The sequence below is a fragment of the Nelusetta ayraudi genome, unplaced genomic scaffold (genome assembly GCF_046127955.1).
Source record: "Nelusetta ayraudi isolate G7.1 ecotype Tasmania unplaced genomic scaffold, CSIRO-AGI_Nayr_v1 ptg000168l, whole genome shotgun sequence".
In the NCBI taxonomy this organism is placed as follows: domain Eukaryota; kingdom Metazoa; phylum Chordata; class Actinopteri; order Tetraodontiformes; family Monacanthidae; genus Nelusetta; species Nelusetta ayraudi.
The window spans coordinates 1,451,101-1,472,234 of NW_027466218.1; the positions used below are offsets into that span (position 1 = coordinate 1,451,101).

Here is a 21,134-nt window from a genome sequence, read left to right on the forward strand (position 1 = left end):
TCCGACATGAAAAAAAAAATGGTGAGCTTTAAATATTTCATTTAAGAAAAAGTTGCTTGGCTCCGGTGGAGCCTTTCCAGGATACTTTTAAATATAGACGCACAGAACCGACTAGGTTTCTGCGGCGGGGAGCCGTCGGAGCGGCGATGGGGGGGGAAAACGTGTTGTGTCAACACAAAAAGCATCAACAATGGAAACTAAACACGTCGTCTTTGCGGGAGGTTTGAGAGCAGAGGGACGAGTGAGCTGTTTTCTGGAGATCCATACCGTCAGAGAAAAAGATGTGAGGATCTGTGTGAGCTTTGATAAAAATGACCCTTCCTGACGTGATTAAAACACCACCGCAGCTGAGAATCGCCCCCAGGATGCCTCGTCCTCCCCGCCGCCTTCTCCCCTGCAAACCCGGCCGGCTTTGAAGTGCAGCTCGCAGCTTCCTCTGCGGTCGGCCACAGGAATGGAGGGGAGTGAGGAAGGGTGGGATAGAGTGAGAGGGAGGTATGGCGGGGAGGTGCGGCGCTGAAGGAGGATACGTTCTGGCTGCGAGCCCAACTTGTGCATGCGGGCCCGATGCACCCCGACGCCCTGCCTGTGAGCAACGCCGGGGCCGTCCTGATCAAAGCACGATGAGAGTCAAATGAACAGCAATCAATAGCTGCGTTTCCATGACGTCTAGAATTGCGCAAAACCTAAATATTGCAATAAAATCACCCAAACTTTGAAAAAACCCTCAATTATCTCTAAAAGGTTTTGACCCTCTCATGAGGTGGTTTTTCAGACGTATCGATGTAGAGGTGTATCACAAAAGTGTCATGGAAACACTTTTTTCCGCATTTACACATCAGCTAACGTGAGGTACGGGGTCAGCTGACCAGTTCACTTTAAGTGAAAATGGCGCGTTATGTCGGGACGGAGGAGGAGACGGATTTTTTTTAATTTTTTTTACGAGTAATAACTAACCCTAACCCTAACAAACAAAAGCAATCTCGTAAAATCTCATCCCGCCAGATTTTCCGAGAATTACGGCCTATGCGCTTCAACCGTTCAATGGAAACGCCTCCAAATTGCAATTGCATTTTGTCGAAATTTTTTAGAAATCTAGCTTTTATTTTACAAATACTGTAATGGAAATGCAGCTACTGAGAATAAAAATCACAACAACCGGTGATTTCAGGTGGGAGGCAGCCGCTGCTTTCAAGCCCTGGCAGCCGTGTGGGACACATTGGCAAACTGGTGAACAATGCAGGTGAGGGAGGGAAAGAGGGAAAGAAATGTGTTCCCCAAGTGGGCGGAGCAGGGTTTTTAGACGCTGCTGGCTCAGCACATGAGAAGAAGGACTCCTCTGCTAAAAATACCTTGAAGGTTTCATTATCCTCTCAAAGGGGGCTCGAGGAAGACGACTCTCAAGCGACCCACATATATTTAGATAAAACATCAACACCTTCGATAAAAAAAAACCTTCTCTCTGAGGGAGACTTTCCCTCACCAATCCACTGGAACGGACACACGCTCACATGACGCTGCAGTGTCACCAGTTCTCTGCAGCGGTGTGCAAAAAAAAAAAAAAAAAAAAACTTTAAAAGCTCTCATGCTAAAACTACGACAGAATTTACAACCCCTGTGACATGATAATTACCGGGTTGTATAACACTCTTTTTTTAGGGTCGCTACTTTAAAAAGAAAAGCCCCCCCTCCCGCCCCTGAAAACTGAGAGGGTGTCCATAAATATTGACTGGATATAGAATAACACATGTTCTCAGTGCGCTCTCACTGGCAGGGTATACAGGGGTGGTGGTGGGGGTGGGGGGGGAGGGGGTTGCCTGCCTCGTGGCCCCAGCGTGATGAGTACCAGCGTCCCACTGTGGAGCTAAGCAGTGAGAAGATGCACAGATTGCTCTTCAATGTGCCAGTTTATTAAAATGCAAATGAGAGCCAGCCGGAATTGACTGGCGCCATTAACACCGGGCCGCGGCGTTCTTATCTCACTGCCAATACCACCTGCTGTCCTCAGAGTGAGAGAATGCTGACACGTTGTAACACGCAATTGTTTTATCCAGTCACCCAATAAACGCAGCTTCCACTGGGTCACAATGTCAAGTTACATGGGAATGTTTCCGGGGTAAAGCTAAAAGCCTTGTGCAGACAAAAGGCTTTACATTACATTCAGTTGAGTGAGTTATTAAAAGTCATCCCAGAGGGGAAGCTTCACACGACAATCACGCCAAAACACGGAACATAGGAGACAACATTTAGCCCTTTGTTTACAGTTTCCTACAGAAAACCTGTTTTGTTTTTTTTAAGCTTCCTGCTAAAACCGCATTCGTGAAGAAAAGTATTAGTAATGCTGCCGTCTCAGCGGGTGGAAACATCACCCGGCTGGAAGATGGACTGTGTCCCTTGTGGCATCACAGATCTCCAGGACGCAGGACTTTGTAGGAAAAAAAAAAAAAAAACAGTGGAGTGGAGCGAGCAAAAGAATGAAAAGATCGGCTTTTCTCCCGACGAGAAAATACACTTCCAAGCCAGACACATATTAATCTAGTGTAGAAAACCAATAGGGTAAACTTGACATGATATCAAACCTTTTAAAATGAGCCTTTCCAATAAAACGGCTCAATCAGATTACTTTTGAAAAGCTCTGCATTTTTTTTTATTTTTTTTTTTTGCCTGGCGTCGCTCCAGAGTATCTTCAATATATTGAAATTGCCCTTTAATAGATTCCAGAGGGTTCCTAGTGGCCCAATTACATCCGATATGAAGGAATAACGTGAGTAGATTTTGATGGAGCTAATTACAAACCCCCATGGCAGCAATGCAAATGGGGGGGGGTTCCGGGGGGAGGGGGAGGGGGGGGGGGGGGTTCTGGAGTGCATCAATAACAGCGTGCTGAGTTCTGCAGCTCTCCATGTCACCACAACCTGCCCTCGAGCATCACATGTACACTGCTGTCACCAGCTGGGCTTTAATTCGGAGAGACAGCCCGGCTCAGCTGGATTCAATTCTGCCCGCGTGTGCGCACGAGCGCGATTCTGCGGTCTCAATCTGCTGCACTGAATTAAAAAATGAAGGGGTGGGAGGACTCAGAGGTGGCAACAGGAGGTTAAAAACTGGCCGCAGAAAGAGTGCGGATTGTTTTCAATCAATGAGTGCGGCCAGCTGTTAGCCGCCCACCTGGAGAACCTCCGGGGGGGCTCCGGGGGGGCTCCGGGGGGGGGGGGGGGGGGGGGGGGGGTTGGGTGGTGGTCGGAAATTCCAGATCTCTGCTAGTTCAGAGCGTGGGGGGGGGGAAGAGAGAAGTTACGGGAACGCAGCGTGTCCTGTTTGGGTGATGTGGAAGAGCGATGAGGTGTCACTTCGGCTGCCGTGCCGAGCCGAGCCGAGCCGAGCCGAGGCACAAAGCGGGACACAAGGTCCCCGGCAAAGGCGAGTTTTTCTCGGCGGAAAAAGCGGCGGCTTGGACGCGTTTTAATCGCGAAGCTTCTTTGAGCTTCCAGCACGCCGGGGCCTTTCCGGGGCACGTAAACCCGGCTCCGGACTCAGCTTAGCCGAACCGGGAAAACTTCGCCTCCATGACCGGGACACTGTGGTCCAACACACAGGACAGCCATGAGTAGAAACAAACCCAAACCCCCCACACCTCGCGACCAGAGAACAAGTCGGTGGCGGTTGAGGGGCGAATATCACCGGCGAGCGACACCCGCCGTTATGTTCGAGCAAACACTCCTGCGCCCCGCGTCCGCGGTACGTTGAGCCCCAAGCGAACTTACCTAAATCATCCATGTTGGCCGGAAATGGTTCCACTGAACCGGACCAGTCCTCCTCAGTCGACCGCAGCGGGCAAATTCAGCTCCCAGTCGCCGGGCTCCGAACGCGGATGGTAAAGCCCCGACCCGCTAACGTCTGCGGACAAGTTTTCGAGTTGCTCTGCTGCTCGACGACACGCACTCACTCCGACACACTGGAAGGTTTACACACACACACACACACACACACAGCCAGCCGCCCCCCTCTGCCTCTCCCCGCGGTCCACACCGAGCCCTGCCTGCCTGCATGCCTGCCCGCCTGCATGCCTGCCCCCTGGCTGCTCCACACGGCGACTGGGGACACCTAGCGGCGGAAAGCAGTACTGAATTCAGATTTAACTGTTTGAAGTGGAATTTCTTCAAAATAATTTCATCCATCCATCCATCCGTTTTCAATACCCGCTTGTTCCTGCACTCAGGGTTAGGTGTTGGGGGGGGGGGGGGGGGGGGGGGTGTTCTGGAGCCTATACCAGCTGTCATAGGGCAGATTGACACCCCGGACAAGTGGCCAGTTCATCACAGGGCCAGATAGAAAGACAAACAACCATTCATACTCACACACACACACACACACACACACACACACACACACGCGCACCTATGGTCAATTTAGTTGGTGGACTGTTGGAGGAAGCCGGAGAACCCGGAGAGAGCCCATGCAGATACAGGCAGAACATGCAGAACATGCAACCTCCACACTGAAAGGCCCCATATATACATCCATCCATCCATCCATCCCTTCTTCCATACCCGCTTATTCCCAAGATCAGGGTTGTTGGGGTCTGCTGGAGCCTCTCCCAGCTGTCTTAGGGCGAAGGCAGGGTGACACCCTGGACAAGTCGCCAGTTCACCGCAGGGCCACATAGAGACTAACAACCGTTCACACTCACATGCACACCTATGAACAATTTAGAGTGTCCAATTGACCTCACATGCATGTTTTTGGACTGTGGGAGGAAGCCGGAGAACCCGGAGAGAACCCACGCAGATACAGGCAGAATACCTCCACACTGAAAGGCCCCGTATACAGTATACATGTATGTATGTATTTACATTCATTTGTTTTTTAAATCATTTTTTTGTGTTTGTATTTGTTTTAACGTGCAGCATCTCGGCATGCAGTCCTTTGCAACAGGCTTTGAAATTGAACAATTTGTACAACAATGTAATTGTGAACACCCGCTGTTGTTGTTCTGCCTCTCCCCATGCAGTAATTATTCTAAAGTAATGAGGGACAAACAACCGAACAAAATTGTTGACCGTGTGATTCTGTTAATTGGAACTGCATAACTGCTGAGACTACCTATACTTGTGTCTGGGGATTTGTAGATCTTTGTTCAAGGGAGGGATGGTCCACATTTTCAACACTCTCCGATGTGGTAGTTTGTGCCTACAGTGCCACCTGCCGGTGAGAAATTACCACTATCTAGGAGTAACACACCGACTTGTACCTGTATACTTGTTTAAGAGCTACTTTAACTAAAAAGATGTGTTCATTTTTAGGAGACCTGCTGAAATATACTCTGTTTATCATACAAAGACACTGGAAGTGATGAGGAGGCGAGAATCTCCAGCACTTTCGTTGGATGAATCGGCTCCCCAAGGATTCATTAGGAGTCGTTGGGAGTCACAAGTTCAGCCTTCAAAAGTGAGTCATGGATGGGGAGGATGACTCTGGCTGTGGAGGAGTTACAGCAAAAGGTCCAGGTTTCTGGGCTTAAAAGCTTGGCAACCGGACCTGAAGGCCGTCAGGTCCCCCCCCCACCCTGTGTTCTTGGACTAATAAGTGTCCTTGATATTAATACCATTAAGAAATGAACTGCTCTGAGAACAAATCAGCACTTTGAACAGAAAATACATCCATTACTTCTCAATGCTCGATAAAGACTGAACCCCACTCAAGAACTGTATTGAATCTCCATACACAGCTCTCTGTACTGAGGATTAACTGCAACCTCGGTACACCGTGAAATGCTCTTATTGATTAATAATTGCTGTCATCCACTTTTCTTCTTATTAAAATGAATTCCATTGTCATTTTTAGGGAGATGTGATTGCACATAATGATGTGTTTTTCACTTATTTTATTGGAGTATAGTTGCAGGATAAGAGCAAAAGCAATAAAACCCTTTATCGTCAATGATTAGTTTCAGTCATTTCCACTAGGGGGCGGTCATGTATAAACTTGTGAAGAGTTTTTGTTGAGCAGGAGCTGTTTTAGTAATTGGCCACTTTCTTCTCATTGAAGAACGTCTGTGTGTGTGTGTGTGTGTGTGTGTGTGTGTGTGTGTGTGTGTGTGTGTGTGTGTGTGTGTGTGTGTGTGTTGTTTTTGTCACTTTATTTAAAAAAAAAATCATGCGAACCTGGTACAGCAACATCAACCAAAAAATAAATGAGTATCTACAATCTCATTTGCAGCCATCAGTTTTAGTATCTCTCTCTTTCTGCATACTGCTGTGAGGCAAGCCGTAGAGACAATGAAACACAAACATACACATAAACACACAATCAATGAAATTGAATCTAAAAACGATGCTTTGGCTCACAACCGCCAGAGCTCCTTCATGTTATTAGAACTTGCACTGTAGTTAGCAGACAGCTCAACATTTCAGGGTTGACAGCAAACGTCTTCACTTCCTGGCTGGAACTAAACCCCGTCAACAGATCCAAAGTTACAGTACATATTTTACGGAATGATCACACCAAGCTGCAGCAGGGAGAAACACAGCTACAAATTCCTTCCCACGAAAACTGTTATTTCTCCTGCAGGTTTGATGTCGTCATTATTATTCCCCATCCAGGAAAGTTCTGACACACAGCGTGCATTGTGAACTGTGCAGACAAGACTTATTGTGTCCCTCTTCCGTCGTCAGGAGGTAAATAAAATCGCAAGTGCATATACCGAATTTTGCAATAATTGTAAGTGGCTCACAAGAACTTGGATCCGTCCTGTTTCCTAGCAACACTTCTGGTACCAGCCTTGATATTCTATGATCTCATCTCTTATGGTAGAGGGAAAAAACATACAGAGAGAGACAGAGGCGAGACATGAGTAACTGACGACAAATGTCCGCATTGTCCACTTCTTAGAGGGACACCAGTAATGAATGTGAGTTTGGAGTGATACTTAAAACTACTTTTCTTGCTATTATCTGTTCTAATCACATATGTAACTCAGCAGCTGTGATCTGTAAATGTTTAATAGCTGTAACGCACACTCACACACACACACACACACACACACGACTATCTGCAGTCAGACATAAGACATCTGATAAAAAATATTGTTCACTTCCTTGTGATCTCCTATTCTATTCTCGGTTGCCACAGATGCAACCACCAATTCTCAACAATTATCTGTTTAAGATCCAATATCATGCATAAATTCAACTTATCAATATCAAAAAAAAGCAAACCCACCTCTGTTCTAAAAATCAGGCCATTCATGATGTCACAAAGGGCTCTACTACCTCTGCCTGTTTATTGATAGCACCCTCAGCCACTCAGACCACCTCACAGTTTTCTTGTTTTTGTCCCTTTTAGAACATAAAAAACAAACAGAGTGAAAAAAATAACCACCAAAGCCACCTCTGTTATTTGTTGGGGGTGGGGGTGGGATTGGCTGTAAACTGGGTGCCGTTTTATTGAGTGTTTCTCAAAAATGAATCATCCATAGTCTGTAAACTAAACTGCAATAATGTGCGACCTTTAAATCAGGGGGCAGAATGACGCTGAGCTCAAAGCTCAAATGGCAGAGTTGATGGGAGCACTTTGTCCCCACCGCTCGGATCGTGAGTCACCTCAGTAGGCAGAGTTGAGCCCCCCCCCCCCCCCCCCCCCGCCGCCCCCAGTTCCCAAACCATCAGTCACTGTGGATCATCTGCAGGGTCTTTGCTCCTGCTCTGTCAAGGTCTCTGAGAAGAGCAGGGTGCGGCTGGTGGGATCAGTTGCTGGCACCCTGAGTCCAGCAGCTCACTCACATCACCACAGCTCCAAAATAACAATAGAGCTTTGTCACGCCAGAGTCCTCTGTTTCAGTAGCCAAATATGTCTTGTGCTCGCTTGTGCACACATACACATTACACACACACACTCATATATATATATATACATACAGTATACACACACACATATACGTGCACATATCCTGGATGAATCTCTCGGGGATCGAGGGCTGCAAACTGCACAGCTGTTATTGTTAGGAAACTTGGTCAGGCTTCCACTTTTTCCTGAGCATGATTGCGTGACTTGTTAAAGATAAACACAATTTAAAAATAAATAAATAAATCAAATACAGGGGCCGGCTTCTTCTAAAACTTTTATTAGACGAACATGCATAGATCCAAGTGGTTTACAAAATGGCGAGGAGGAAAAAGAGTGTATTTAGTCCCTGCTGGACGTCAGAGGACTGGCTGTGTTGACTGTCCTGGGGGATAAATGCAAACACGTCGATCCTTTTGGGTTCTATAGTGGTCAATGTACAAGCACACTGAGGCTAAGAATCAAACACACAACAGAGTCCAGATCTCCTTTAAGGGCTGCAGGCTGACTTTCAATCATGTGCATTTTAAAAACACAGATGATCAGGTTTTTCCCAGAACAGATAAAAATAAAATAACAAGCTCTACTCCTGGTCTTTCTCCTCTCCGTGAGTAATGATGTGAACCAGGTTCTTATAGTCCAGGTTCCCGGCCACATCTGGTGGGAAGGCGGTGAACATCTGCTCCATCTGACCAGGGAGGAAACAAACAGATTTGGGTCCTCGTCAGTAGTGTTGCAGCCAAGACTGCATCAATGGAGACCAAGATGTTATTAAGACGACAGAGTGTCGAGATCAGGACAAGACCGAGACTGTATACAACAAAGAAAAATAACAACAAAACAAAACAAAAAATGACCAGCATCTTTTTTAAATTCAAGTGTGCTTCTGAATTGAACAGCAACATCCTTTTTTTTTTTTTTTTTTTTTTTTTAGCAAGTTATCTTTAAATAATTTTCTTTAACATTTTGCTGCTTTGCCAACTATTTTCAACCAATTTCAAAAAAATTAATTTTGCTTCATAAAATTTGAAAAATAACAAATGAACCGGTTTTGAGACTAAGACCAATCTCAGTGCCTGTTGGACCTTGGCATGTTTCAAAAGGAGACGACACGGAGGCTCTGTGTGCAATGAAAATGTGTGATTATGATTCCAAACGCTTCTGGTCCAGTCAGACACGGTTGTTATTTTTGACCGACTGTCACACACGTACGCCATGAGAATCAGCGTAGAAATGAGTGTGGAAGTACCTCTTCGGGGGAGAACCGGTCGGCTTGTGTTGTTAACATCTGTGTCACGCTGCAAAGTGGAGTGAAGGGATGGAAAAAAAAATCAGCATGGCAGGGTGAGTTCTGCCTTCACATCGGCTACTAAACGCTCCCAAATGCATTCAATGACTGCAAATGACATAACGCCCCAGGTCATGAATTAACATAGCGGAGGAGGAGTGTGTTGCATCACTTACTAGTCCTTCCTCAGCACTCCTTTGCCCTCGGGGTCGAAGACTTTGAACGCGTTGAGGATGGTCTCCTCGGGATCGGCGCCTGGAAGCAAAGACATCTCTCAGAACGGCTCTGAAAAAGCAAACTTGTCAGACGTTGGCGGTTCTTCTCTCACCTTTCAGCTTCTCGCCAAACATGGTGAGGAAGACGGTGAAGTTGACGGGGCCGGGGGCCTCCTTCAGCATCTCGTCGATCTCCTCCTGCTTCACGTTGAGGCGACCTGCCGTTGCAGAAAGCACAACGATCAGGAATGTGGTCTGAACAAGCAGGTCATTTGCGAAGAAATGAGCAGTTGTGAGTGAGTGGAGGAAGAGGTATCGACTTGGCTCGGCTCGGCTCACCCAGGGCGGCAAAAGTGTCCCTCAGGTCGTTCTTGTCGATGAATCCGTCCCTGTTCTGGTCCATGATGGTGAAGGCCTGGAGTTGGAGCACAGGAGGAGATATCGGACTCTCTGAGCTGCGCTGTTTAGCCTCACTTTACCGCACAGCATCGCGCAGAAGACGTATTACGGGCAATTACATTTTTAGCAGAAGTTAAAATGGAATATAAAATGCAAGGATTCGCTGTGCAGAGCCGCTGAGAGGAACTCGCACAACCACAACCCCCCCCCCCCCCCCCCCCACACACACACTCATCTCAGCTTCCATCAAAGGAATAAAGTCCAATTTGTGGTGGCTGCACATTTTCAGCCACATGTTTTTATGTCTCTTGAATATCGGGTGTTCCCTCTTTATGGCTATTAAGTATTTATAACTTGCGAGTGCCCTCCACCCTCTCGGCCCTCCAGAGGGTTGAGCATCGGCATCCTGGGCATGGCCAGCAGTTTATCTGCAGCCTAATCACTGATGACACAGGCTGGACGGCTGGATGTCACAGCGGCATACCACAAAGCTGCCCGCTGCCACGCCGGAGGCAGGGAAAGAGACAGGTGGACATAGTGCGGCCGTGGACAGTGGAGAGAGACGGCACAGTGCTACCGCATACAAAGCCCTCAGGTCAAGTAAGTCAGGAACAAAAACAACAACAACAATAACCACAAAAATATATAATAATAAATTGAGCAAAAAGGCCCCAAAGCAGCAGCAGCAGCAGCTGCTCTCACCTCTTTAAACTCCTGGATCTGCGCCTGCTCAAACATGGAGAACACGTTGGAGTTGGCTCCCTCTGCGGTCCTCTTCTTGGCTTTCTTTGGGGCCTTTTGGTGCAAAAGGAGAGCAGATGACGGACAGTGACGGACAGTGAGCCCTTTGATTTGAAAATTCAAATCAAAGGGCTCAAAATGACAAACTAGTATTTATTCATTTATTTTGTTAAAGAGGGGGTTGACTCAGGTCCATGTTAAAAAAAAAAAGAAATAAGTACACAAAACACAGACATACATGACTAAGTTTAAAACACGTGCAGACATCTAGACGTATGACAAATACTTTGTGTCACTATATTATATCTTTATTATATATAATAAAAAATATATTATATTTTTGCTAAACATCTTTCTAAAACTTAACTTGAGTATATTTATAAAAGCTAGAAATTTGATGATTTATATATTTATTAAATTATAATTATATAAAAAAAATATTACTACTGAACTTGCATTTAATGATTTTTATTTATGTAAGATGCATATTATGTATTAACACGTTCATAATCTAATTATCAATCAATAATGGATGATCAGAAATCAGAATTACTTTTAGCATCTGCTGGCGGTACGAAACATAAAGAAAGCAAAGCACTGATGATGCACCTTATCTGTCCATCCATCACACACACACACACACACACACACACACACACACACACACACACTGTGCTGGTCTTACCATGGCTGAGCAGCTGGGAGGTCGGTCCAACAGTGATGCCAGTGAACAATGGAGAGATTGTGGGAAGCCTTTTGTAACCCCCAACCCCTCAGCTCCACTGGATGATATTTATAAACTATGTCCACTTTAGGAAGTGTCAGGTAAATGATGTTTCGTATTGTAGAGACACACACACACACACACACACACACACCCCTATTTAGTGGCGTCACAGTCGCTGCTGTGAGTACTGACGGGGAGCACAGAAGATTGGAATAACTGGTTTAGAATATCAAGAGCGGGCTGAAGGTTAAAGCGGTTAATCACCTCAAACAGTGGTGCCTCTGTGCACGGGTCACCGTCGCTGAAACGCAAAAAAAAACACAAGTTCAAAAGGGTCATTAGCAGCATAAACGGCAAATAAAATAAGACTGAATGGTTTTGAATAAACCTGATCTTATCATTGTGTTCTTTTGTTCCGCTCCTGCTTACCTCAAAAGAAGGGACAGCCACAGAAGTGGGAGAAAAGTCAACTGATTTCCTCCAGTTGACCTGTCGTGGAACCTTTGAGCCACTATTTAAGCTTATTTGAAAAAGAATCAGAGCCATCCTGAAGAGCAATAAATTTAAACTGAAGTGATGTAAAACTCAGTCCCCATCCAGTGACGTACTGGTATATTATATACACATTAAATAAAACCCGATAAAGGTAACTTTGACAGCACGATGTGACAGTTGTTGATCTATTCTAGTCAATAACCTAAACTAATAGAGTGAATGCATTTGCAGAAGCTTTAGGAAGTAATGATCATGCCCTAAAACTTGTCGCGATAATAAAACAGGCCGACAGCTTTTCAACTCTTTTAAACTCTCATAATTTATGACTGGGAGCCATCAAAAGCCAGGTGACTATTCAACAGCTTTTGATTTAATATTCTGATTTATGTGTCCTCCGTCTCTCCTCCCCTCCGGATGCAAGACGAGTTGAGAGAGTGTGAAAATCACCGGCTCGTTCCCAGTAATTTATGAACCTGGTGGAGCCGTGCCCCAGTCACATTTATAACGTGCTTTTTCTTTTTTCTTTTCTCAAAAGACCACAGTCAATCAGTGCGTCTCTTTGAAATAGCCTCACCTGAAACACCATGCGTGCTGCAGACCATTAATGAGGCCTCTGGTAAAGCGTAAAGCTATATCCACTGGCTGGTGCTCATGCCAATGACATAGAACTTGCTAAACCTCCACCGGCTTCTGCTCTGCTGAACCTGAACTTGAAATAAATATACAAATAATAATAAAAAAAACATCGCTTGCATCGCAACTATTTCAAGTCTGAAATCTTGCAGATCTAAATTTAAAACGATCAGACCTAAAGCATCTTCTGGTTGGTCTTGGTTTTTCTGTGGCCAATCGGGAGCCAACTGAGCGATCGACTTGTGATGAAAGTGAGTGGAAAAAGTATCAGAAGCATCTGTGAGCTGCTGCTAAAGTGTGAACGCAGCAATGCGCGTGCTGTTTTTGTTAGCAGCAACAGTTCAGTGTTTTTGCTTGGCCTGCAACTGAATTTGGCAAGCGTTTAAGAGCAGCCAACCAGAGACCAACATACTTTCTATAAATTAACAGATTTGGCAAACATTCCAGTTGGCTTTCCAGGTTATCAAACCGGTTTCCGGGGAAATCAAAGCAGAGGGAAGCTGCTGTCCAGGAAATCTTGGATCAGCTTAGTTAGCCCCCCCCCGCGCCACCCTCTGCTACATCGTCGTTACCCTCAAAGTGCTTGTAAAACTAAGCCCCGGCGCTGTCAACAGCAGTAGGTGCGACATGCCCAAGTCCAAACACTTGCTGGCATTGAATGCGTCCTTACAATGTGCGCCGCGTGTCTGTGCACCATTAGCAGTGTCACGGGGAGTCACTCTGCGGCTCCCGGGTCAAGAAAAGTGACAGTCTGTGAAAATGAGCCGGAGGGGAGGAGGCGGTGTGAGGCGGTGTGGGGTGGGTTCTATATAAAGAGAGGCGCTGAAAGCCGCGGCGCTCGCTGTCACGTAAAAACGCTTTTGATGAAGCGGCGGCAGATGTCAGCGGCGTTGTCTCGCAGCGCTCGGAGGGTCGGACTTAAGGGAGGCATTGTGAACACAGAGGGAGCGCATGCTATTGTTATGACATTTTTTCCTCCACTCCACAACCCTCCTCACCCCCCCCAAACGGTTGGTGATCCGGGGGACCCGCTCGGAGCTGCGGTGGCGGCGGCGGCCTGGAATGGCATCGTCACCGAGGCTGAGCACCAGGATCAGCGGCCTATTAATAGAGCGGCCTCGCTCGCACAGAAACCAAATGGGAGCCGACAAATGGTCATTTCGCCGGCCTCCGGGCTTTCACGGCGAGTCGACGGCGCGAAGGGAGGCCTCAAATCGCAACTGTTTGCCTTCCACCGTGCTGGTGTGATTTACGGCGACGGCCACAATGGCACATGGGCAGCAGAAAGAAAGAACATAGTAAACATCATTTCTGCTAAGGACATTTTATAAGCCACACGTCAAAGTAAATGGCCACGGCGTATATAGAACGTATAGCAAAATAAAAAGTTGTTATGGAAATGAAAAATATGTCTGTGTTCCTCTGTCAAAAGAAGAGCGGTCATTGTGTGCTCAGTTCTGCTTGGGACTCCTGCCCCTGCACCTGCAAATGGGACATCAGGTCCCAGAGGAAGAAAGACTTTGCGACGGCTGTAACATCGATGTTGAGAATGAGTTCCACTTTGCGTTTTATTGCCCTTTGTACCATGAGTAGCATCAGAAGTAGTGGCACAGGTGTAAAACTCTTGACTTGACGTGGCTGAGTGATGCAGACAGACTAAAATGTTTTTTTTGATTACAAGATATTCACCCTTGCCAAATATTTAGCTTTAGTTAACCAGCGGGGGAATTGTGGTGTCATCTACAGGAAGGGAACCTTATTATTTAATACAGTTTATGTGGCGTCTTATATGATCCCGGAAGGGATGGGCCCTGTTTGGACATGACACAATAATAAAATTCATTCACTCAAAACACGCAGACACAGACCAGGCCCGTGGAAGTAGAAGATGGTTATAATATTTAATCTTTTTTTTTTTTTTTCCTTGACAAAATCTCTACAGCAAACGCTAATAAAACATCCGTTGGCAGACATCAATATCATATTGAGCGTTTTGCGGCATTGTGACTCAGCATCATGTGAAAAAATAAAGAGGGATAGAAAAATAAAGCAGGGTGGAGGGGAGGGGGGGAAGAAAAAAAAAAAAACCCTTGAAGTCCTGTGCAATCTGCGGGTGCTTTTGTGGACCGGCGAATCAGCTTCATTGTCTCTGCTTAAAAACATTCAGGGCGACGTTCACGCCCCAGAAAACATCCACGGAGGATGTGGAGCTGAGGAAGAATCTTCCAACTGAGCTTCAACTCATGACAAACACACTGTGGGCAAGTTGAAACAGCCATTCCTAATCGTTCAGCCAAATAAAAACACTTTCAACACAGCTTTTGAAAAAGAAATAATGACACAATTTGACCTTAATGACCAATATCAAAATCAATAGGACAGTAACATCCAAAATACATACGTAAATAGGTTAGCATCTCTTTGTCTTGTTGACCAGTTGTTCAACTTGCCAAGAGTGTCTGAGTGACGAGAGAATTCCGATGGTCTGAATTTGCAGGTTTTGGCTACAGTTAATGAGAGGGCAGTCGGTCGGTCCCGTGCTTTTGTTGTCGGACAGTGGGATTGAAATCATAAGCAAAAAGGAGGCAGAAGCAGAAGACAAACACTCCGTTTCAGTTCAGATATACATATCCATGCCGTATACGAATTTAGGAACAAAACGTCATCGTCACCGCGAACACTTGTTTGAAGGTACTATACAATATAAGGGGTGTGGTACAAAAAGAACTATGGTCGAAGCTTTTTTTTTTTTTTCCTGTTCAATCTTCTCTTTATACGGTTGAGCACTGAGGTTTTTGCCTTGGACAGATGGAAGTGCATACATGTACTGGATCCATATACAATCACTCACTGGTTAAAAGAAGGTCGGGACATATTAAAAGATACTCATCGGACATTCAAGAGGACGTGTTATCACCTTTTTTTTTTTTTTCTCCTTTAACAAAAATAGACACGGCTTCTCCAGCCTTGAAATTCCATCTCAATAAATATAAAATTATGTCTCGTCTATTTACAGTCAGATAGCTTTCTGAAGGATTAGAAAGGGCTGCTGAGGATTTTTGGGTAGTGCAGTTTTGTTTTAGTGTCAACCTACCCGGGGGGAGGGGATGAGGGGCGGACAATTGTTTGTGTTTGTATGTGTGTGTGCGTGTGTGTGCGTGCGTGTGCGTGCGTGCGTGCGTGTGTGTGGCGCTACTGGGACGGCGGAAGGTTCACTTTGACTTGAATTTGTTTCGGCTTGGAGCCGAGTTGTCGGTGCAGCCGACCTCCGTCTCCTGGAGACAGAAGTTGGCCCAGGACGATTGTAATCAGCTGATAACGATTGTGTGCGCAGACACGTGGGCACAGCGGGTGCCGGAGCCAGAAATGCTGCTGGCTACACAGAACTCTGCTGGCCTGATCTGTGGCTACTGGAGAGGCGAGCTGAGCAGATGTGCAAACATCCGCCACCGTCGCTATGACAGTGTCAATACTGCGACTTCCAGGGCGAAGCTGCTACGGCTGTGCTTGTTTACCAAAAGTCACGAGTGGCTGCGGCCGAGTGGAGCTGCAGAAATCCCCGCGGCCAGATCAGGGGTCGAGAATTCTCCTCCGTCATTGGACTTTAAATGATACGTACAAATCTTTGTGGCTCTGGTTGTTTCTCAGAGTCAACAGCACATCCTGATCTGTTATCTTTTAAGAAACCCTGCACACAAAAGTTGTTAAATATGGCATTTATTTTATCTTTATGACTTGGGTCTGTTAAACCTGATTGGCTTGTGACGTCTCTTTTAGGATTTCTCTTTTTATGGCCCGACAGCTACATTTGTTCTGATTTATTATCCGTCCAGCCTGGATGTTAGTAGAAGTGAAGTCTGGCAGTGTTTCATCAAGAATTGGTGACATTCTCACAGGTTCTCTGCTGCCTTCCTTCCTCCCTTTGCTGAAAGCCAGTTTGTGGCTCCGCTGTCTCTCAAACGGATGACTGGTCCCAAACCTGAAGGATGAAGTCAAAAACACTTTCGCGTTAGACAACTGAAAGCACACACGGAAAAAGTGACTTGATTGATAGCCTGCAACCTCCAGCAACTCAGAGGCACGTTGAAATACCTCGGAAATAGGAATGCTGATATTGAATAATTTATTAATCATTGGTTGATTGACTGTATCGATCGATTAACGATTAATTGATCAGTGGCGATTTTTCCTGACAACCTAAATTTCACGATGTAAAATGTGTAAGAAACACATTATTTAACCCTTAAGTGAAGTGGAGGGTCCAATGTGACCCATTTCTACAATAGAGAACAGTAAAAAAAATTAATTGTTGATTAAATTCTTAATGGCCAATTAATTGATAATCGATTAATTGTTAGCATCCCTACTTGGAACTGATGAGCAACACAAGACAATCAAGTTGATTGCAGCCTCATCTTTCGTATTTAGCATTAAAACAAACTGGTATATGGCTAAAACTTTAGGAGCCAAGACAAGACAAGTCCAAAATCAAGTGTTCTCGCCTGAAAGATAGAGCAGTGCATCATCTGCATAACGGAACAGCAAAAACAAGAAAACGGAGAAACGCCACCAAGTGGTGACCAACCTTATTGACGGGATTAATAGGTGTGCGTCCAGATCCAGTGTGAAGCCTCTGCCGCTCCTCAAAGCGCCCCGGGGACTTCTCCCTGCGAGCATCCATCATCCGGCCCGGGGAGCGCTCCATCCGAGGGTCTGCCATGGCCCTGCCAGGGGAGCGCTCTAAGCGGGGGTCGGCCATGGCCCTGCCCGGGGACCCAGCTATCCGACTCTCCAGCATCCGGCCCGGAGACTTCTCCCTCTCCAGCGGACGACTGGGCGATTTGTCCCGTCGAAACTCGGTGCGCGCCTCTCGGTAGCGGTGAGGAGTGCCGGGGTCACCGTGAGACAGCGGATTGCCCGCCAGCCTCTTGGAGATGTGCTCATTGTAGGAAGGGGGCCCGCGCTTGTTGGGACTGTCGGAAGGCAACCGAGGCGTGAAGCTGGGCAGGCAGTGCAAGCACAGCAAAAGCTTATTTTGGCTCTGGGGTCAATGGGCTTTATTTGGCAAAGTCTGGTCAAGATGTGTGGTGAGGATGACAGAACTCATCAAGCTCATTTCATAAACTGAGGCTATTTGTGGCCTTCGCTCTTAAAAGTCAACCCTTTAATTCTTCTCTCACATTATCTATGGAAATTAGAGAGCCAGCAGGTGACAACTCAACTGAGTAGCTTGCAGGCCCCCTATAATTTATATTTTCACTGAATAAGGAACGTTAAGGTTATAACCAAGCTGGAAATTAAAAGAGATCGGCCCCAGGAGTTTAAAAAAACAACACAATGCCAGCCTTTATTCAACAATTTTCTTTTCACAGTAAACAGGAGGAGTTTAATCAACGTCATTCTGAGTCAAAATGACATACCTCAGGATCTGTTACAGATAAAAAATGAACTCTTCCTCCTGTGGAGATTGAAATTACTTTGTTAAGCTAATTGCTTTGTGGTGTTTTATTTCTCCCCCGTGAGATATATATTTGTATACACAAATATGTATATTCTATAAGCATCGCCACGTCACCTCTTGATACCAGTCTGTGCCCAGCAGTGCCAGCTACAGTCCCAGTGACCCTTCAACCACACCAATACAGGAAACCCAAAACTCAACACATGATGAACAAAATATTCTTAGTGACATCAAATTGCCTCTTTGTTTTCACATGGTTCTATATTTATCTTGAACAGTCAGTATAATTTTAATGGTCAAAAGATTATTTCCTATATTCATTATGATGCGATTTCAATAAGCAATTCAAACATTTGTGACGTCACATTAATAACCAATTTACCATCTCAACATGCACGTATTATTATGCTATTATTACAGGATTGTTGCTCATCATTTAATCAGCATATTACACTATACAGACTGAGCATAGATTTGCTGATGAAATTGCAGCAGTGTGGTCAAATACAAATACAAAGGAGATCACATCCTCACCTGCGCCCAGAGCCGTTCCGCTGCAGGTCTCCAATGCCTTCTTGGCTTTGTGCCAAATTGCCTTTGCAGCAAATGACCCTCAGTTTGTTCTGGTAGGAGGAGGCCAGGTAGATGGCCCCCGAGGAGATGGCTGGGCCAAGGTAGCGCGGATTCGGAATATCCAGGTGTGCATATGAATGTGGCCTGCAGTGGAAATTGAATGTGACTCACAAAAACATTGTGTCCTTGAAAACTCCAGTGGATGGATCAGATGATTGACTAATTTGGTCATTTACCATTACTTTGATTTACACAGTAAAACACAGTTTTAGGCGGAGATCAATACGTTATTGACTCTGATCAAGAAGTCCTGTTACTGACAAAAGGAAAATTTACCCCAGAGAGGCGTGTCCCAGAATTTCAATAACATCCAGAGAGTTGAAGTAGGTCACAAACAGGTAAGGTTCTCTGTAGGCTGCGGCACAGAAAGAAAAAATAAAAATATGTCATTCTTAAGATATGGATGTAGAGCTCAATAAAGAAAGTCAGACATTTGGAAAGTGATATAGCAGCATGTCGCTTGAACTAACCAAACGAGAGTGGCAGACGGCTCCACTTGATGTCGTCGGTTCTGCTCCTTCGGCCATATGAATCCACAAACACACCAAACTCTGAAAGACGGGGGAAAAATATAACGAATCTTCCTGTTCTAAATCGGGGAAATCTTTCCTCGTCGCTGTAAACGCAACAAAGTAGCGTGACAAAAAAAAAATGTGTCAACGGTTGTAAAACTGTCCAGAAGTCTAACCGTGGAAGCAGAGCAGGTACTCGTCCTTCTGCGGCGCCGTGGTCACCTGGATGATGGAGATGGGGAAGCTGTGGGAGGACGCAGCGAAGACCGCCGAGGCCAGCGTCACGTCGTTCTTATCCAGAAACTCTGCGCGGAGAATTTATGGAGGTGTCAGTCAACTCGTTTGAGGTGTGAACGTTGGGAAAATTCACATGGCAACAGCAAGACACTCGCGATGCCTCGCGGGCAGCGCCATCTGTCTGACAGCTGACACCCCTCTGAAAAAGGCACAGAGCTGGTATGTATGGCAAGTCGGCACCGCCTGCGGCTGAACTCACCTTCCAGCACATACTGCTTCATCTCGATCTCGTAGAACTTGTTGGTGCCAATGATGATGCTGTAGCCAGTGAAGTGGATACAGCTGCAGGGCTCCGACGTCTCGATCTCCTGCGAAAAACAAAGGTGAAGGCAGAGGGAGTCGGCCGCTCGTTTTAAAGTCATTACATCCCAAAGTGGAACAAACACCACATGGGCTTCAGTGCCCTTTCATTGATCTTTTGGGCCTCACCCACCTTTCTGATGCAGAACTTGTTCAGGCTTTCATTATGTCGCAGAATTGTAATCTTATTGGGCATAGCGGCGCAGATACAGGTCCCATTGTCAATCTGTCGAGAGAAATCTGCAATCAGGACAGCTCGCGGCGAGGCTTTCAGAGGGTTAGGGAAACTCACTAGGTGGATAAGTGATGGTGCAACTGAAAGAAATTCTCTCTTTAAAAGGCAAACGAAATAGAACAACGACTTAACGGACCCACCTTCCCAGAGGAGAAGAGGTGGCATCCCTTGACGGTCTCAAAGATGAAGGGGTTGAGGTCCGGCGGAGCTGGGAGGTGGGACTGGGACAAAGACTGTTTCACTTTCTTGATTTCTACCAGACATAAGGCCCGGTCCTCTCCTGGGTCGGCAAGCACACACATCAGAGACAGAGGAGTGTGTTGGTTACGTATGCAGCAGTCTGGCCCACACAGCTATCAAAATAATCCTCATCTATTTTTTGTGATCCACTACGTTACAAGTTTGTTTTTGCGTCAGAAGGATCTTATTTAAAGTCAAATAGAAAAACAATTAACAATAACAGTGATGCAATGATTCAAGGGGAAAAAAACAAAACAAAACACAAATGCAGTTCCTTTACTAACCAGTGATCATTAGCAACTTATCGAGTTCCTTCAAGATCTGGATCTGGAAGACCGAGGTCAGGCCGGGGATATGGGTCAAAGAATTCTTGATGACATTTAGAGCGTACAAACCCTCCTCAGAGCCGACCAGGACAATCTGAGGCAACACAAAAAGACATCTTTGTTATTTCACGTGGAAACCTGCTGCAGACGAATGAATAAGGAAGACTAGTATGTGGAACAGCTTCAATGTCTAATTATAAAGAGGAAACATTTCATTTCTGTGGTCTTTGTTTGCGTGAAGCTGCTGCACCTGGTCAGTCAGAGGCAGCGTGCAGTTGATGTCCAAACGGTCGTCGCCCTCCAGCTTCAGCAGAGAGTTTCCCAAAAGTTTCTGTGAGGACAGGAAGCAGAAACAGAGATGGAGCGGTGGGACGATGTGGATTAGACACTTCAGTGGCTTCAGACCAACACGTGATGCAGCAAGAGTGGCAGAATACAATCTATTTTTTTTACTTCAGCGTAATCTCTGCTTTCTGAATGACTTCAGGTTGTCACAAATGAAATGAGGTAGACATCTTTACCTCTTCAAGGTAAACCAGAACAAAAAAACTCTCTGAATTGGACAATTACGACCTGATGTATTTTTTTTGTTCAATACAAAAATATATTTACTCCTTTTACTGTTGACACAAGCATTCCAACTGCCAAAAATAAATCTACTTCCAACTGCAAAAAAAATAAATCCTGATTTCCAGGTGGCCAAGAAATTACAAAAAAGTTAAAATCATATACCTTATTTTTAGAAATGAAAGCTGTTGTGGGCACAGGTTCTAATGTATTGGCTCATAGT

General features: G+C 45.7%; 3 protein-coding genes across 19 annotated transcripts in view; all 3 read right to left on the bottom strand.

Annotated features, from left to right (window-relative positions):
• LOC142880347 (paxillin-like) overlaps nucleotides 1-4,080 on the bottom strand; it is a 31,654-nt gene extending 27,574 nt beyond the window's left edge. For 5 of the 6 annotated variants that reach the window (XM_076014199.1, XM_076014201.1, XM_076014200.1 and 2 more), the window contains exon 1: nucleotides 3,765-4,048. In XM_076014199.1, coding sequence (XP_075870314.1) covers nucleotides 3,765-3,777 — 13 coding nt within the window. In that variant the 5' untranslated portion in view covers nucleotides 3,778-4,048. Of the gene's footprint in view, nucleotides 1-3,764 lie in introns of all 6 variants that reach the window. The other variant, XM_076014196.1, reaches the window with a different exon arrangement.
• Nucleotides 4,081-8,106: 4,026 nt separating this feature from the next.
• myl2a (myosin, light chain 2a, regulatory, cardiac, slow) lies at nucleotides 8,107-11,326 on the bottom strand. Its single transcript, XM_076014397.1, has 7 exons — nucleotides 11,171-11,326; nucleotides 10,447-10,539; nucleotides 9,685-9,760; nucleotides 9,459-9,563; nucleotides 9,307-9,385; nucleotides 9,092-9,140; nucleotides 8,107-8,530 (listed from the first exon to the last, which is right to left on the bottom strand). Exons 1-7 carry the CDS (start codon nucleotides 11,171-11,173, stop codon nucleotides 8,426-8,428), a joined length of 510 nt encoding a protein of 169 aa, XP_075870512.1. The 5' UTR covers nucleotides 11,174-11,326; the 3' UTR covers nucleotides 8,107-8,425.
• A 2,890-nt stretch (nucleotides 11,327-14,216) lies between these two features.
• Nucleotides 14,217-21,134, bottom strand: part of cita (citron rho-interacting serine/threonine kinase a) — a 32,953-nt gene continuing 26,035 nt past the window's right edge. For 6 of the 12 annotated variants that reach the window (XM_076014302.1, XM_076014301.1, XM_076014296.1 and 3 more), the window contains 11 exons: nucleotides 20,595-20,675; nucleotides 20,303-20,438; nucleotides 19,919-20,058; nucleotides 19,677-19,769; nucleotides 19,443-19,551; nucleotides 19,123-19,251; nucleotides 18,905-18,985; nucleotides 18,711-18,789; nucleotides 18,336-18,518; nucleotides 16,926-17,313; nucleotides 14,217-16,319 (listed from right to left, as the gene is read on the bottom strand). In XM_076014302.1, coding sequence (XP_075870417.1) covers nucleotides 16,296-16,319; nucleotides 16,926-17,313; nucleotides 18,336-18,518; nucleotides 18,711-18,789; nucleotides 18,905-18,985; nucleotides 19,123-19,251; nucleotides 19,443-19,551; nucleotides 19,677-19,769; nucleotides 19,919-20,058; nucleotides 20,303-20,438; nucleotides 20,595-20,675 — 1,443 coding nt within the window. In that variant the 3' untranslated portion in view covers nucleotides 14,217-16,295. Of the gene's footprint in view, nucleotides 16,320-16,925; nucleotides 17,341-18,335; nucleotides 18,519-18,710; nucleotides 18,790-18,904; nucleotides 18,986-19,122; nucleotides 19,252-19,442; nucleotides 19,552-19,676; nucleotides 19,770-19,918; nucleotides 20,059-20,302; nucleotides 20,439-20,594; nucleotides 20,676-21,134 lie in introns of all 12 variants that reach the window. The other 6 variants (XM_076014303.1, XM_076014293.1, XM_076014299.1 and 3 more) reach the window with 1 other exon arrangement.

Bases quoted from the DNA above. Each gene is read 5' to 3' on its own strand.
- myl2a (XM_076014397.1), bottom strand. The intron at 9,761-10,446 runs GTGAGAGCAGCT...CTCCAACTCCAG, and splicing joins AGATCCAGGAGTTTAAAGAG to GCCTTCACCATCATGGACCA. The intron at 9,564-9,684 runs GTGAGCCGAGCC...CTGCAACGGCAG, and splicing joins GGACACTTTTGCCGCCCTGG to GTCGCCTCAACGTGAAGCAG.